This window comes from Diabrotica virgifera, chromosome 2 (assembly GCF_917563875.1).
Source record: "Diabrotica virgifera virgifera chromosome 2, PGI_DIABVI_V3a".
In the NCBI taxonomy this organism is placed as follows: Eukaryota; Metazoa; Arthropoda; class Insecta; order Coleoptera; family Chrysomelidae; genus Diabrotica; species Diabrotica virgifera.
The window spans coordinates 279,962,804-279,981,044 of NC_065444.1; the positions used below are offsets into that span (position 1 = coordinate 279,962,804).

The following is an 18,241-nucleotide window of genomic DNA, read 5'->3' on the forward strand; positions in this document are numbered from 1 at the left end:
TTTTAATATTTTAATATTTTTTAAAAGCTTTATGTCCATTTTTGAAAGCTTTTTAAAAGCTCTTTAAAAAAGTTGTAATGAGTTTTTTCCAAAAAGTTCTTCATTTTTTGGTTATTTCACGTTGAAATATATTTATTTGATGTTTGGCGAATATGAACCTATTTTTCTTTAGCTATAACTCTGCTTCTACTAGGTCTAGAGACTTGATGTATACAATACACCATTTTTTTCACTTTTTTACAAGCTATACGTTGCTAACAATGATTTTTTTCTATAAAATACTTACTTTTGAATTAAATTGTCTAAAAACGTGTTTGTTTTGTTGAAAAATGAACATATTCACTCGCAAATAACTCGAAAAGTATTAACTTAGTGAAAAAACTGTATAAAATAAAAGTTAGTTCGAATTAGTCAGTTTATTGAATTCCGGAATTATTTTGTACGTATGTTTTTCACCCCCGAGAAGGGGTGACACTCACCCCAGGGCAAAAGCACACATCAGCACAATATCACTTTTTTCTTTGACATGTTGGCTATGCGTATGCCAAATTTTGTCAATCCAAATGGTTCTTTAAAATTTACAGCAAAAACCGTCAAATAATGTACTATTTGTAATATTTAACTAAATTAGCAGGTCGCACCTGTTATAGGACCAATAATGTAGTCAGTTGATTGATACCATAATTTTATTAATGTGGTAAAATGGCACTGAAAAGATTTCTGATTGTCTTCTGTGTGCTACCTCAGGCAAGTTTACTCGACTCTGATGAAATTTTGACACTATTGGCATTTCGTAGGTTAATTAAATTAATCAGCGATTTTTTGTGCTTTCTGCGTTATTCCTTTAATTTTTAGATTGTTAGTCTACTTTTTTATAAAAAGCAGTTGTTTTTAGAACTCTTTAGCGACGTATTGATATAATACAGTAGACTTCCTCTATAACGAGAACTGAAATGGCGGACTAATTACCTCGTTATAAACAGATCTCGTTATATCAGACAACAATAATATTGAAATGTTTTGATGCCTCTTACGTAGTTTATTAGGTGTCGATGGTCAACCTAAACAGTGAACAATGAGACTTCACCATCATAAATTGTAAATTTCGTACAATATTTAACATAGGTCCATAAACAGGCAGAAGTTTATTACAAGCGGCCGAGTTTATTACAGCACTGACCTCGATAATAATACAGATGTTGGCCATTTCTATGTTCAGGCAGTTGGGGTATTTATTTATGGCCATTACTGCACTAAAAACAGGTAAAGACACGTATTCTTCGATTTCATTTTTCCTCGTTATAACCAAATATGCCTCGTTATAGAGGGATATAGTTCAATAGGAATTTCATGGGACACCAATTTAATGTACCTCGTTATAAGCGAAACCTCGTAATATCCGTGTTCTTTATAGAGAGAGGCCAATGTATATCGTCGCCTTAGTACTATAACTTGATAACTCCAAAATTGACGTTTTTGAGATAACTAGTTAACAAGATGTATTTTATTTGCCTCCATATTGTGTAAAAACTTGATAGCTCACTTCAAACGGGTTAAGTATTTATTTATGATTGACGAAAGTTGATAAGACCAAAATTCCACTAATATTCAGTGCTAAAACTTGACAAGATAAGTTATCAAGCTATTATTTAATCGAAATAATGGTGAATACGACATACACTGAATGCTATAACTAGATAACTCGAGTTATCTAGTTTTAGCACGTGTTTCTCTGAAACCATTGAACTTACCACATAATTGCTATCTGTTTATTCGGTTCATTTTAATGCAAGAATTCGAGAATTGTTAGCAGATCTGGCAACCCTCATAACAGAGGGCTAATTTTCAACAAAATAATCTTTAAAATATCAGTTGTGTTAAACAAGTTCACTTATATGCGACTTAGCACAACATGCGACATTACCAAATGTTAACATTATGGTAGTGCTAAAAGTTGATAACTTTAATTTTTCATGTTTTTTTCCATATTGGAAAACACATTTACACCATATTCCTAAATAGATCAGTTGTCAAAAAGTTAAGGAACAGTATTTTAGAGCCGCAGAGTGAATTCCGTATTTACCAACATCATGGTAGCAGCACAAATATCTTTAAAATCTTTAAACTCGTTTATCTCAAAACTACTAATTTCGAGTTATCAAGTTATAGTATTAAGGCGACGATATATGGATTACAGTCGAAGGCCGACATGATTAACCAAAAAAAAAAGAGATGTATTTGATATTTTTCTAGTGACTTTCTTGGGTATGAAACTGTCTTCTTCGTTTAAGACTAACGAGTGATAACAATTGAGGACAATTTATAATAGCATAAGCATGTAGGCACAAAATTTCGCACCAATGTGTTTCAAATGCATGCATTTTTTCGGATCCTGAGGAAACTAATAATTATTTTTGAAAAATTAAACGCCGAATGAAAGATTGCATTATTACTGAGGGCCGAAAGTCCCTGAAAACTTCTATAATATAATGTTTTTTAACACATTAGCTGACAATGTTAAAAAAATGGGTCCCTATGGTCATGAAATAACTCATTCAAAAAACTTATTGGTTATTCCAAATTCCAAGGGACTTTCGGGCCTAGGTAATAGTGTAATCTTTCATTCTACATTTAAATTTTTCAAAAGTACTTATTAGTTTTCTCAGAATTTGAAAAAAATTAATGGATTTAAAGCACATTGGCGCGAAATTTTGCGCCTACACCCTTAATGACTGTGTAGGAAATTAATACATCTTCATATTAAAATTTCTAGTAACATTGTACAGTAACAAATATGGCAACTGTGTTAAGTACCTTAAGGCTTAGGGTTGGGTGGGACAGAAATTGCAATTTTGGACTTTTTTATCGAGCAACATAAAAAATTTGATTTACTACACTTTTTCTTAAACAGAAATATTAAAACACATTGGTGTTATATGGTCGTTTTTTGAATTAATACTTTAATACGTTTTTCACCAGAAACTAGCGCATCTTCTTGTCACAAGTTCGAATGATTCTGTTTGTACCGGACCATTAACTTTGATTTTGTGATGATTTGTGACATAATATATCTATTCGCTCCATGTACTGAAATCTGTAAGGTTGTGATACTCGTATTACAGTTCTCAGAGAAAAAGGTCATACATAATGCATTTTGTTGGTGAGATAAACACAAAAATTAATTTTTTTGAGTTATATACACTTTTGAACGGGATGTGCGAGATAGGAAACTGCAGAGAAAATAAATATGAAAATTAAATATAGAAGATGAATACTGATCTACCTCTACTGATACCATAACATCGATCTAGACAGCTTAAGCATTGTAACCTCTGGGGGTGCTTTACTGTTAAATCATATAAAAATTTATTGTCGAAGAATCAAAATAATGAATTTAATTTTGAAATAATGGTACATTTAAGTAACTACTCACCCTAGTAGGCAGGTGGATATAATTTGGCAGCAGTGATGAAAAAATGATGTAACCTTTCACACTCGGGAATTCTTCTTTTAAAATAAAATTCAGCGAGATGGCCTACAAGATGATGTTGCTGTACACCATGTCTGGGAATGACGGTTCGAACTTCCCTCCATATTTCCATCACATCGATGCTGGGCTTGTCGTGATCGAGAAAATGTTTAGAATGATTAACAGTCTGATCCACAAATCCTTCGTGGTTCAAACAATCATACAATTTCCAGCAATCACTATGAACAATTGTCCCAGGAAGAATCCATTCTCTAATTACACTAAGCAAAATATCAGCATCTATTTTTTCCACAGATACTAAAAAGCAGTTATTGGTGTTACGTTCGAATCCACCAATTGCCCACCATCCAGTATAAAGACCATCATCCTTGTGCCGCTCCCTTCCAAATTTTGCTACATCAATTTCTACAATTATATCAGGCCCCCCCAGTTTTACAGAGTTGTCTATAATAAAACTTCTATAAACTTCTCTGCAAAACCAGGCCCACTCTATCATTGGCCCTGAAGAAATCTTCAACTCCCTCCACACAAGATCTTTCCTTGGGGGTACCATGTGTAATAATATGCCTACTAGAAAAAATATTTTCTCTATAGGCTCACTAGCTTCCTCAAACAAGGTTCCATTTCTTGCTGAGAGAAAAAATCCACATTTCTTAGCCACTTGGTCGTTCTTGCTTACTAATTTGTTACAACTGAAATTTCCTTGGCTATCAACTTTTAATTTGCTACCACAGGAACACACTGTTGTTGGTCTTAGAACACCATGATTATATAAAAACTTTAAGACATCTATGCAACACAATTCCAAAAGTGTAATAGAACATGTGGTGCATGTCATTTTTTTCTTTAAATTGGATGAACACGTCTAATTAGTTGAACACTGCAAGGGAAAAGAAAAAGAAGGTAAAAAAGAAAAAAGAAATGATTTGAGAAACCTGTCCCTCCACCAACACTAAACTTGTAGTTTACTTAACAGTGTTTATTTATTTATTTATTCACGGGCAAGCCCTATTCAGATATAAATGTTACAGTGTTCTAAAATTATATAACATTAATGTTAACCAATTATATAACATAAATTATCATAATATAACATAACAAAGTGGTTTGAGCAAAAATAATTCTATGAGTAGTACAGTTACAAAAAAAGAAAAAAACAGAATAAGATAACATATAGGTCAGTACAATTACAAACAAAAGATATCACCTAAATCAATTCCGAAATGTTCCAAGGTGTAACGGTTTTGAGTTATTCTAATACATACAGGTCATGTAACACTAATCACAATACAAAAGCTCTGGCCGAAAGTATTAAAAAGTTAGGGAAGAAATATGATTTTTAAAGCGGGAAACTGATATATTAAAAATTTCGAGGTTATTTAATGAGTTAGCTAAGTGTTGTCAAGTTTATGTTCTCCTGGGAATATTAGACATTAGACTAGACAAATTCTTTGTGACATTTATTAAAGCAAAATTCTAGAAAGCCCTCAAAAGCTATTAAATTAAAAAATGCTTTTAAATTTAAAATTCCATACATTGTTATTCTGATGTTTTGGCTGTATATTCAACACGACAGACAGAACATCTATAGACGTCTAATTTCCATTGATATAATGTGACACAAAGTCTATAAAACTCGCATTTTTCCCTATTCTACTTTGCCAAATACATATAGTGTCACAACACTTGCTTGTACATTAGACAAGTTGTCCCTCAACGTGTTAAACTGTATTTAATTTCACTTCGTTCAAATTATGTTTAACACTCTTACCGCCTCTTTTAAATTATTTCATTTTGCGCCAAAACTATATTATTTTGTTAAATGATCTGGTTAAATGGTTTTGAACTGATATTTTAATTTTATTTTTCAATTTAAATTCAAAAACTGCCATTTTAAACCTTTGCTCATCTACAAAAGATGAATACCTGAACATATTTAATTACCCTATTTTTGCCTGCAGCGATTTAAACGAAAAAGCTGCCATTTTTGACCCTTATTTGTTAATAACTAAAATTCTCATCCAAATTGTGACGTGCATGTTTGTATTTATAATGTATTATAATATTGGCCGTTTGTTGAATTAATACTTTTCTTTTAAAGTTTCTCACTGGAATCTATCATACCTTCTTGTTTTAAGTTCACACATTTGAGTAACTACTCACCTAGTAGGCAGATGGATGTAATTTGGCTGCAGCTATAAAAAAATGATGTGACCTTTCAAGATGGGGAAATCTTTTAAAATAAAACTCAGCGAGGTGCCCTACAAGGTGATGTTGCTGTACACCATGCCTGGGAATGACGGTTTGAACTTGTCTCCATATATGCATCACATCCTTGCTGGGAGTGTCAGGATCAACAAACTGTTTAAATCCATAAATCCGTCATGATTCAAACAATCATACAATTTCCAGCAATCACTATGAACAATAATTGTCCCAGGAAGAATCCATTCACTAATTATGCTAAGCAAAGTATCAGCATCTATTTTTTCCACAGATACTAAAAAGCAGTTATTGGTGTTACGTTCAAATCCACCAATTGCCCACCATCCAGTATAAAGGCGATCATCCTTGTATCTCTTCCTTCCAAATTTGGCTATATCAATTTCTACAATTATATCAGGCCCCCCAGTTTTACAGAGTTGTCTATAACACAAACTTCGAATCACTTCCCTGCAAAACCAGACCCACTTGATCATTGTCCGTGGAGAAATCTTCAACACATCCCATGCTAGTTCTTTCCTCGGGGGTTCAATGTGTAACAATAAGGACACTAGAAGAAATATTTTCTCTATGGGCTCACTATCTTCCTCAAAAAAGGTTCCCTTTCTTGCTGAGAGACAAAATCCACATGTCTTAGCCACTTGGTTGTTATCGCTTACTAATTTGTTACAGCTGAAATTTCCTTGGCTATCAACTTTTAATTCACTGTCACACCGACAGACCATTGTTGGTTTAAAAACACCATGATCATAAAAAAACTTCAAGAATTCTTCCATATCCCAGAAGTCACCCATGGATTCCCACAATAAATATCCATGAAATGAAGTGTAACATGTGGTACAGGCCATACTTTTTTTCTAAATTGGATAAACACATGTAACTTGTTAATGTTAAGTTAAACAATAAAACAATTGGAGGGAAAGAAAAAAAACAGTAGAGCAAAGACTAAAAGAAAAGATTCCAGAAACCCCCCTCCAACACTAACCTTGTAAAGTACTTAACAGTGTTGTCAAGTTTATACTTTCCAAGAAATGTTACAGTAAACAAATTCGTTGATTTTTATTAATATAAAATTCTAGAAATCCCTTAAAAACGGAGCACTGCTATTGAATTTAAATTTTCAAACATTGTTAGTCTGATAAATACTAGTCCACAGTACATCGTCCTTTTTGGAAGATGACTACAAAAGTCTTAAAAATGTCTTAATAACTGCTTCGTTTGAGTCTACCACTTTCTGAAAAGTTTTAGAGTGCAGGTCGAACGCATTTTCGCGTCATTAACATATTTACGTTGTCGGACTAACGAAACGCGGCTGTAAATTTGTCGCAAAAAAAACGACAATTTTTATTAACTAAATATAAGTACTTTGAATTGAAAATTAAGAGTTTTGTAATAACAAAACTACCGCGCTAGAGTGACATCTTGCGGGTGTCGGACTCTACGATTTTGTTTATTTATTTATTTTCAACGGGACACTGCCCAATAAGATTACAAGTTTATAAGTCCAATATACATAATACATGTGTCAATAATAATAAAACTACAATAAAATAGTAATAATAAAACAATAATACAATAAAATATAAATATCACAAACTTAAACACATAAATCAGATTCATATATCACAATAATGAATATCCAACAACTACTCAAACAAACAAACGTCTGAGGCCAGAGATGAATTCAGACTTCGGTGCAAAGAAATCTAGATCAGGTTGAGTGTTTGCCCATCTTAGTGCTCGAGATAAAAAGTTGTTATATGCTTGGTGGTTCTATGGATAGGAACATAGAATGTTTAATTTAATCGAGTTCTGCGGAGAGGTACATGGAGACCAACCTGCTCAAGTAGCTGATGACACAAAACTGTTGAATTAATTATGCCATAGAGCAGGGGTGGGCAAAGTGCGGCCCTCGGGCCGCATGCGGCTCTTTAGACATTTTTTGCGACCCGCGGAAATAGTGAGTTATTTTCATTTAAAGATTTTTTTAATTATTGCTAATGTTAATAATTAAATATAGATAATGCAGCTATTAATTAACACTTTCGCAGCGGGTGATTTTTCCACTAATCTCTTTTTCACCCGGGTAATACGGGTTTTTTACCTAGTAGGTGTAACAACTGACGGAGCATCAAATTTAAGAGGAGCAAATATTGTAATGTTGAGAAAACTTAAAGATTACGTTTATGAACAATTTACAGAACATGATTTATTATTTTTTTACTGCATAATCCATCAGCAGGTATTGTTCAAAAATGTTTTGCAAGTAGACAGCATCATTTCAATTACGACTAATATTGTTAATTTTATTCGTTCAAGAGGATTAAATCATCGTGCGTTCATATCAAAGTTGGAAGAGTTAAGACAAAACTTACTGATGTCTTATAGGTAACACAATCATAGGATTAAAGGTCTAAAAGGTTCTAAAAGGACTAAAAGGTTCTAAAAGGTCTAAAAATTTAGAAAAAGTACTTAAAATATGCTGTAAGTTAGAGGATGAAATTGATTTATTTTTGGAAATAGAGAAATTTGCTAAATTTATAAGTTTTGAACCTAAAATGAAACTTTTAAAATTAAACTCAAACTATCCATTGATCACATAAAAAAATAATTAGTTCAATAATTATTTCCGTCATTAAAATTATTAAATAATGTACAGAAAATAAGTTTTAAATTCATAAAGAAAAGCTTTGTAATTTTATGACAGAATTTCAAAACCGTTTCAAAAATTTTGAAGATATATTATTTTCCATATCACTTCTAAGAAATCGTTTTTCAGTTCAAATTGATTCCGTACATTCAACTGGAAATTATAAATTAATTTGCATATTTTTGCATTTTACAAATCGTTGCAAATTTCCGAAAGTACACAGCTAAATTATTTATAGTTCGACTTACATTGGCGAATAAACATTTTGAATAGTAAACATAAATAAAAATCCATTGAGGACCGGAATGGTGATGACCTATTAGAAACGACAATTAGAATAAGTTACTACAAAATTTCCACCCGAAATACAAAGAATCATGAACGAAGACATAAAACTCAACTAAAACTTTATACAAACCATTAAGAGCGTAGGCGCAAAATTTCAGGCCAATGCGGCACGAAATGGATGCCACGGCACCCGTTTCGTGTTATTTCGTTGTGAATCGGTACTAGCAGTCGGATTTGTTTTAGTTCATTCAGAGAAAGTCAAATATACGCTCTGTCATGATAGCTTAGGAGCTTGAAACCGGGTAGGGTTTTTATGACACTCTCTGATTGAATTGAAATATAAGACGTATCTAGTTTTCGTTTTACAACAAAATTATTATTTTTGAAAGTGCTTAACTTCAAAAATACTGTCTAAAAATTTCAGTTTTACCGGAAATACAGCATGGTTAATATCCCCACGTTAGACTCGCTTTGCAGCAGCTTGGGCGTAGTGAGAAACATTCAACAGTTATTCCCTTCTCTTTTGTAAATTACTCCGCGATTATAAAACATTTTCCGGTGTACATCACTTTACGATTTGACAGACAAAAAAACATTGAAAATAAAAGTTATCAAAACTTTAAACGCGTTTTTCTAAAAACTGTTTTTATTATAATAAATACTAATAATAAATACAGGTTATAACCGGTTTTATTAAAACGCCAAAGGCGGTGGTAGCCAATTCAACTAAAAATTTAACTCCAAAGTTATTCGACAGATCCACCTGAAATTTATAGTAGATTTTGTTTAGCCATTTCGTGAGGTAACGCTGTCGAGATATTTTTTGATTTATGCTTATTTTTTGTTTAACAATAATACATATGTTGATTTGCACCCTTTCTTACAAAAAAATTTGTTATTTTGACTTCTGAGTGATATCAAAAACGCAAAAATCGTCATAAAGAAAACACAAAAAACCCGACAGCGTTACCTCGAGAAACTCTTAAATAAGCTAAAAAATATTTTTGAATCTTTTGTTTCATATGATCCAATGACGAGTTCTGATGTCTCCTGCAAAATCCATTTTTTAGGGTTCTAAAAATTTGCCACCGTTGGCTTATTTTTCAATATTTGTTCTTGAAAGTTTTTTTGAACATTCTCTGAATTGTACTGAATATGTCTATTTAATTTAAAAGTAAATATTTGTACCATAAACGAAATTCACAAATATGTGCTTAAAATGTTGAGTTCAAATCATATCCCCCCGCTACTAAACAAAATTATAAAAAGTTTAAAATTCGGACATGTTAAGGTAAAGAATATTGCGGCCCTCGGTAATAGGCCAAAAACATTCTGTGGCCCTAACTAAAAAAAGTTTGCCCACCCCTGCCATAGAGCATCCTTGCATCCTTAATTACTTGTCAGTCACGCAATGAGAGAATACCCAATTGGGTTTCAATTTGATAATAATTATACCCAGTTTATATGCTATGTACCTTAAGAACTTGTGTTGGACTGTCTCGATTTTTGTTATGTAAATATTGTAAGATGGAGACCAAACACAAGAACAATACTCTAGATGAGGTCTGACTAAAGAACAATATAGTAATTTAATTGCATCAATATTCTGAAAGTCTCTAGTGCATCTTTTTATAAAACCAAGCATTTGTAAAGATTTGGAAATTTTTGATGTATAATGTAATTCAAATAAACGTTTACAGTCTAAATTAATTCCCAAATCACGAATTTCAGTAACCCAGTCAACAGGAATATTCTGTATATTATAATTATATTCTATTGGGTCTCTAGATTGTCCAAAAGAAATAGCATGACACTTAGATTCGTTATTACAAAACTTTTAATTTTCAATTTAAAGTACTTATAATTAATTAATAAATATTGTCGATCTCTTGTCCGAAAAATTTACAGCCACGTTTCGTTAGTCCAACAACGTAAATATGTTAATGATGCGGAAACGCGTTCAACCTGCACTCTAAAATGTTTCAGAAAGTTGTAGACTCGCTCAAACGAAGCAGTTAAGACCATTTTTTAAGACTTTTGTAATCATCTTCCAAAATGGACGATGTATTGTGGACTATTATACACTATACGGCTGTATATTTAACCCTTAACTGGTCCAGAGTCATCCGACAGACAATTTAATATTTTTAATTACTTTTTATTGGAAATTGGCACTGCCCACAGGCAAGTCGTTCTATCTAATCCTTAAGGTATTGGAGCTTGACAAGTGGGTGTATTTGAGAAAAGTTTCTCTCAGTTCCTAAAAAATTATCGCAACAGTTAGGCCGAGAGTAGTTTCTCAGACAACGCTGGACCGTTTGTGTTACTTTTTTGTGTTCATACTTGGAGTTCAAGAAGAACAAGAGGACAATCAGATGGATGTACTTATTATAGAAAAACGCAAGATTTGCAGTTTACATCTGAGTAAAATGCGCAAGATAACAAAATACCTGTGCTTGTGTTGCAAAAAGCCTGTTTGGTTGGGATGTACAAAACTACTACCTATGTAAAAATTGTATATAAAATTGGTAAAGTTTGACTGATGCTGGAAACAAACATTTTTGATCGATTTTTATTTTACCTAGTTTTTTGGTTAGTGTGCAGTTTAAACATTTATCCCAGCAATACATTTTTTTTTCATGCTGTTTTTCATATTTTTTTTATTTACTTTACAGAACCATGTACTTTTTGACAAATATTTGCCCAGATTTCAGTTTTATTTTAATATTTTCTTCTTAACCCAAATAACGCCCAAATCTAATACCTTCACTTTTATATAAATATATCAGGTTATGTTTGTCATTTATTCTCAATAAATAGTTATTTTCCTAACAAGTGCCGAAAGTCATTCTTTTCCGCACGCGACTGCAGTTTGCCGAACGACACGAAGCGGGAGTTCGGCAAGCAGTCGAGTGTGGAAAAGAGACTTTCTGCAAGAGTTAGGAACAATATTTTTTCTAAGAGTCTCTAAAAAATTACCAAATCTTAATCAATTAATTTAATTAATATGAAAATACATACACAAATTAATTCTTTGACAAGGTTGTCAAAACCAAACTTTCAATATAATTAGTTAGCATGACGACGATCTTGGTTTCCATGATGATGATTCAAAACGACTGTTATTGTCTACCGATTTGACTTTCGAATATTATGTCAAAATAATTTTATTTCATCGAATTGTCGCGTTAATTTCATTAAAACAGGAAAACAATAAGATATATTTGAAATAAATTAGTAAATAATATCTAAATATTAGTTTATTGCATGTATTATAATTACTTTAAGGCCATATTAACATATCTAAATTAACACGCGTGCGGAAAAGTAAAAACCGCGTGCGGAAAAGTAAAAACCGCGTGCGGAAAAGTAAAAACCGCGTGCGGAAAAGTAAAAACCGCGTGCGGAAAAGTAAAAACCGCGTGCGGAAAAGTAAAAACCGCGTGCGGAAAAGTAACACGCGTGCGGAAAAAAACTTTCTAACCTAAAATGCGTGCGCAAAAGTAGACATTTTTGCACGCTCGTAGAAAAAAATTATTTTTGAGTGTTGTTTTGCTTTCTTGAAAACAGTTTCGCAGACGACGCCGGACCAATTACGCTACTGTTACAGTAGCGGATCAGGACCAGTTAGTTAAGGGTTAAACTGTATTTAAATTGGCTTAGTTCGAATTATGTTTAAGGAAATATTGAAACTGTGGCAACACTGCAACAGAAACTAGAAATTGCCTAGATTTGATAAAACTGCGAAATAATAAAAAATAAAATAGAATCGGTATTTTTCTCTTATTTTCAAAGAGAACTTATTTAGAACACCTTCCCATCTAACAAAAATATGGTAATTTTAGACGAAATAATAGACCGTACATATAAGCTGAAATTTAAAATACTTTATAATTTATAAATAGCTGCGTGATGTTTAAAAAATATATTCCAATTCTTGATTATTAAAAAAATACAAGATATAGCTCATAGATTTCCATGGTAAAAGATATAAAACATATTGTTATAAAATAATCAAATTGTCGCGTCTAAAATAAGCCGCGTCAGCATCATGTTGATCGATTAAAATAAAAATGACTTACTTTACTATCATCCCCCTTCATTTTGAACCTTTACACACCACCAGCTCAAGGCGTAATTTAAAATAGAGATAATGTAATAATACTAATTATTATTACTTAACTTTAAATAAAATAACACTAAAATTCAATAATTTCTTAATGGCTGGTGGTAGAGTAGACAGAAAACCAGGAAAAGACGCAAATGCAAACTGTCAACTGTCAAAGTGCTGTCAAACTGTTATTAAAGAGGTGGGGCACATCCTACACTGTTGCCAGAGGATTTAACACACTCCAAACACAAAGTCTTTTCCATCACCAGTTATGTATTATTTTTGTTGTTAATACTGTGGTACAATCAATACTTTCTATTATAACGATAAAGGAATAGTCATATCTAGAAATCTATAGAATCTCCAATGTTAAAAAACATTTTATTAATATTTTAATAGCCAATTCAATCAAGAGACCAAAGAAGTGACTTTTTTTTCGAAATCAGACAACACTGTAAAAGCTTCTACAGGAAGAGGAAGTCAATCTGTCAAAAGGTAAACAACACCGGTAAAGCGGTAAAGAAGCAATTCAAATAAAATAGTGTAAAAACAAATAAGATATTCATGGAATTTTATTTTTAAGTTTAACGGTGTTAATAAAAAACTTTTATTATATGATATATAAACAAACATTACAAAATGTAAGCATTATCACAAAAGATAAGCGAACCTTTAACAGGGATGAAAAATTCAATAAGACATAAACCCATAAACGAAGTTGCATTAAAAAGAAGAATTTTTGTATATAAATAAGGTTATGTTTGGTTTTTGTTTATTAAAATTAAAGCTGAGTTTACACAGTTTACATACAAATTGTAGTTCACAATTTACAAGGGTTCACAAGGGTTTTCTTATTACTGAAAACTTTAAACATAATTTAAATCGGAAGAAATGGTTAAAAGTGAGTACATTTTTGAAGCATGTTAAACAAATCTAATTATGTTTTTTAATTAGCTAGAGGTAAAGAAGATAATCCAGAGGTAGTGGTACCTGTGCCGACTGACACTCCTGCTGGGACCACAGAAGAATTTTCAGTTGAAAAAATTTTAGATAAAAGAACAAGAAATGGCAAAATTGAATATTTGTTGAAATGGAAGGGATATAATGAGTAAGTAAGCAGGAAAAAATTACTACTACCTACCCTACCTACTACACATGTCACTTTATAAGGTTCTCCGCTGGTTGACTCTCAATTGCCACTTCGTCCGGTCGTTCAATAGGTCCTCTTCTATGTTTCTTTCTCTCCTATATTTTTTGTCTATTCCTTCAACCTTTGTTCAACTTCTTCTCAGTCTACCTCATTTTCTCTTTCCTTCTGGTCATTTTACTGTTTCCTTTGGTATTGGTTATTCATTGATTCTTTGTATATGTCCAAACCAGATAAGTTGTTGCTAAATCATCTGTGATTGTTCATTTGATTCCCATTAATTTTCTCGTTTTTTTGTTGGTAATCCTTTCTCTTCTAGATCTTCCTGCTGCTCTTCACCAAAAATCCATTTCTGTTGCTCTCAGCATTGCCAATGTTCTTTCTTTGAGGGCCCATATCTTGCAGCTGTATACTTTTCATTATAGTCTCATATATCCTCTTTTTATTTTCTTTGCTCATGGATTGGTCCCATAAAATTCTATTTAACATTGTGATTGCTTTTCTACCTGCCATATTTCTTTCTCTTATAGCTTTGTCTAATGTTGCATCATGTGAAATACTGATACCTAGAGATTTGTAGTCGTAACAGTGTTTTCCAGTGGTCACATTGTCTAATTTGAGATCTTTTAGTTCTCCTCCAATGCACAAGTATTTGGTTTTCTTTTTATTCACTTCTAGACCTCATATTATCATACTATTCAATTTATCAAGGTTTACTCTGAACCGATCAACTTAAAATTAGGTATACCACAGGGGAGTGTTTTGGGGCCTTTTCTCTTTTTGGTGTATATAAATGACCTGCCAAATGCGGTGGTTAGTGGTTCCTCAAACCTAGTAAACTTTGCTGATGACTCAAATGTGCTATTTTGGGAAGGAACATTAGAAACACTCCTCATAGTGGCAGAACAAATTCTGGACAAGGTTGAACAGTGGTTTAGTGGAAATAGGCTGGACAGTATTTGTTTACTTCAGAGCCAGCCAATCACGAGAAGAGTTCCCAGATACAGTCAATTTTCTATCACAAAACACAGAACCTTCTAGATCAGTTAAGTTTCTTGGTCTTCATATTGACCAGAACCTGAATTGGGGGAGCAAAAAAAAATGTGACGAAGAAACTAAATAGAGCCTGCTACTCATTAAGAGTTTTGAAAAGCTATCTAGACCAGGGAATCTTACTATCGGTATATTATGCACACTTTTATTCTATTATGCGATATGGAATAATCTTCTGGGGTGCTTCGGTGGATAGCTCAACTGTCTTCATAGTCCAAAAAAAGGCAGTCAGGGTGATCTTAAGATTAAAAGCGAGAGAATCATGTAGAGGCTGATTGAAATCACTCAATATATTATGTACTCACTTTCTCAGCTGTATATATACATTATGACCCCTTTCCCCTTTAAAAATTTTACTTTGTTTTATCACCTGCTACAAAATCATGAAAATAACACAAGAAGCCTTGATTTGAATATTCCACTTCACAGATTGTCTGCAGCAGAGAGAAGTCCTTTGTATGCGTGTATTAAATTTTACAATAGTCTACCATCTGACATTCAACGGCAAACAAGCTATAAACCCTTCTTTTAAAAGAACGGTTTTTCAACACCTGGTTAACATTGAGCCCTATATTGTGGTGGAGTACCTGGGCTATCAGCCTTGATCAGCATAATATATGTAATTTGTATTGTTTGTATATTTTAATGTAATGTTAATATATTTTTTTTTAATATGTGATTATTAGTAATGTGACGTTATTTGCTCAATTATTTATTTATTATTTATTTACGGACCGAAGTCCATTAGTACATGATACAATTAAATTAAAATGTCACACAAATTAGAAAAATAAGATCTAGTAGGTACAAAATTGGTAAATACATAACAAACAATAATAAAGAATAAAATTACTTGCTCTCATTTAACAATTGAGAGCTAGAACATTTTGAAATTGACAAATACAACTTATCCTAGAACAAAGACAATAACAGTAACAGTAGTTGACAAATCAGTCTTGAAATTAGAACATTAAGTTAAGTATAAATGTAATTGTGTGGAAAACGCAGTAAAGTCGTTCACAAAGAAATCAATTTGCGGAGATAATGTGTTTGCTAATTTAATAGTTTTAGAGAGATAGGAACTTGAACCATAATTTGTGCGGTTAATGACCTCGTGGAAGGTGGTCACAGAACGGGTGGTTCTTGAAGGTACATGTAGACCAATTTTATTTAAAAGTGGGATACAGAATTTATGACCATGAATTAAGTTTGACGACGACTCTGTAATGAGTCAAGTCGAATAATTTGCAGTAAAGACTCATAACTTTGACCAGTGAGATGCATCTTATAAGCATAATAGCGTAAGAATTTACGCTGAACTTGTTCGATTTTATTAATATGACAGTTATATTGAGGTGACCAAACACATGATGCATAATCTAAATGTGGTCTAACCAAAGAACAATAAAGAAATTTTAAAGAACGACCAGTCGTAAAGTCATAGCTGCATCTTTTAACAAAGCCAAGCATCTTTAATGACTTAGAAACCATGCTATTAATGTGTAGGTTGAAATTCAAGTTAGTATCAAGAATAACACCCAGATCTATAACTGAGTCAACTAATTGTAACCTAGTGTCCCGTATAAAGTAAGAATTATTCTCAGAGTGTCTTAGTCGAGTAAAAGTTATAGCATGGCATTTGTTTGCATTTAAGTCCATACCATTAAGTGAGCACCATTCCACAAGACCATTAAGATCTGATTGCAAATTGTAGTGATCCAAATCAGAGGTAATTATGTGAAATAATTTAAGGTCATCAGCAAATAGAAGAAATTGAGCAAAATTGAAGCTTTTATTTATGTCATTTATAAATAAATTAAAAAGATAGGTCCTAAGTGGGAGCCTTGAGGTACACCCGATGTAACTATAATTTCATTAGAGAAATAATTCTTAATACGAACTATCTGCCTTCTATTACGACATAATTGCGCTTTCCATTGATTTCCACAACTTTTCAGTAGAATACTATTGTAGGCTTTCTGTGGGTCTATGAACAACATGAATTTCTTAATTCTGTGCCCTACTTTTTCTATTATGTGGGTTAGGGAGAAAATGTGGTCAAAGTGGACAGACCCATACAAAATCTTAGTCGCTGTTCTGCTTCAGAATCTAAATATTACGTCTCGATTCGATTCTACAAAACAAAAAAAAATTAGCAGTGCCTTACCTATTTATTGTGTATTTTTAGGGAAGACAACACTTGGGAGCCAGAAGAAAACCTTGACTGTCCAGACTTAATAGCAGCCTATGAAGCTCAGTTTGAACTGGCAAGCACGGTAGATGATCCAGAAAAATCAAAACGAAAGAATATCACTGAAGACAACAGAGCAAGAGGTTTTGATAGAGGACTTGAACCCCATAGGATTGTGGGAGCGACAGATGCAAGTGGTGAACTTATGTTCTTAATGATGTGGAAAAATTGCAAGGAAGCTGATCTAGTTCCAGCCAATCAAGTGAATGCCAGATGTCCAGAAATCGTCATTAGTTATTATGAAAATAAGAAGCAATGGTACAGCAAGAGTGCTGTCATTGAATTAGATTAGATTATTAAAATTATAAGGATACCATACCCATTTTATACAAAAACTCAATAAAAACAAATAATTTAGAAACTGTAGTCTCAATTCACTTATTGAAAAATATATTTTAATCTAGTTATATAATTTTTCCCAGCTTGTTATTGTATTTAGAACATTCAATATTTCTTATAATAAAATAGAAAACAAAAACAGTACTGTTTTAAGGGGAAGGGGGTTTGAAATGAAAGTTTCAAGCATTTTTGTGAATTTGTTTTGAAACTGGTAGAATTATTTTCTTTTAAATTTAATAAACATACTCAGTATAATTCAAAGAACATTAAAAAAAATTTAGGGGATATTTTTGACAACTTTTATTTTCAATTTCTTTTTGTCTGTCAAATCGTAAACTGATGCACATCGGAATATGCTTTTGAATCGCGGAATACTTTACAAAAGAGAATTAGAAGAATTCCGTAAGTACCTAGCGAAATTAATGCACGTATTTCGGTACATGAGAAGCTATGTGTCGTCCCCTAGAGATTCAAGACAGTTTTACGATATTGGTGCAGGAATGGAACAACCTTTTGCAGAATGTGATCCAAAGTATGGATCGTCGTTTGCAAGCTGTTATCACTGTCAGGGTAGGGAATACTCGCTGCTGAAGTCCTTTTTTGTTCTTTATTTCAACAAAAAGCACAGCAAATTAAAATTGTCCCTTTTTAATACTTATGGCCAGTACTTTCTGTCCCGATTAGGTAAA

At 32.4% G+C, this 18,241-nt stretch overlaps 2 protein-coding genes across 5 annotated transcripts in view; one reads left to right on the forward strand and one right to left on the reverse strand.

The window, feature by feature from the left end:
• The window catches only part of LOC114332114 (heterogeneous nuclear ribonucleoprotein 87F), a 40,641-nt gene extending 27,693 nt beyond the window's left edge, over positions 1-12,948 (reverse strand). For all 4 annotated transcript variants that reach the window (XM_028281846.1, XM_028281844.1, XM_028281845.1 and 1 more), the window contains exon 1: positions 12,734-12,948. In XM_028281846.1, coding sequence (XP_028137647.1) covers positions 12,734-12,754 — 21 coding nt within the window. In that variant the 5' untranslated portion in view covers positions 12,755-12,948. The remainder of the gene's footprint in view (positions 1-12,733) is intronic.
• A 554-nt stretch (positions 12,949-13,502) lies between these two features.
• LOC114332115 (chromobox protein homolog 1) lies at positions 13,503-17,574 on the forward strand. The gene is made up of 3 exons (XM_028281847.2): positions 13,503-13,663; positions 13,717-13,870; positions 17,151-17,574. The coding sequence occupies exons 1-3, from the start codon at positions 13,654-13,656 to the stop codon at positions 17,503-17,505; spliced, it is 519 nt and encodes a 172-aa protein (XP_028137648.1). The 5' UTR covers positions 13,503-13,653; the 3' UTR covers positions 17,506-17,574.
• The last annotated feature ends 667 nt before the right edge of the window (positions 17,575-18,241 follow it).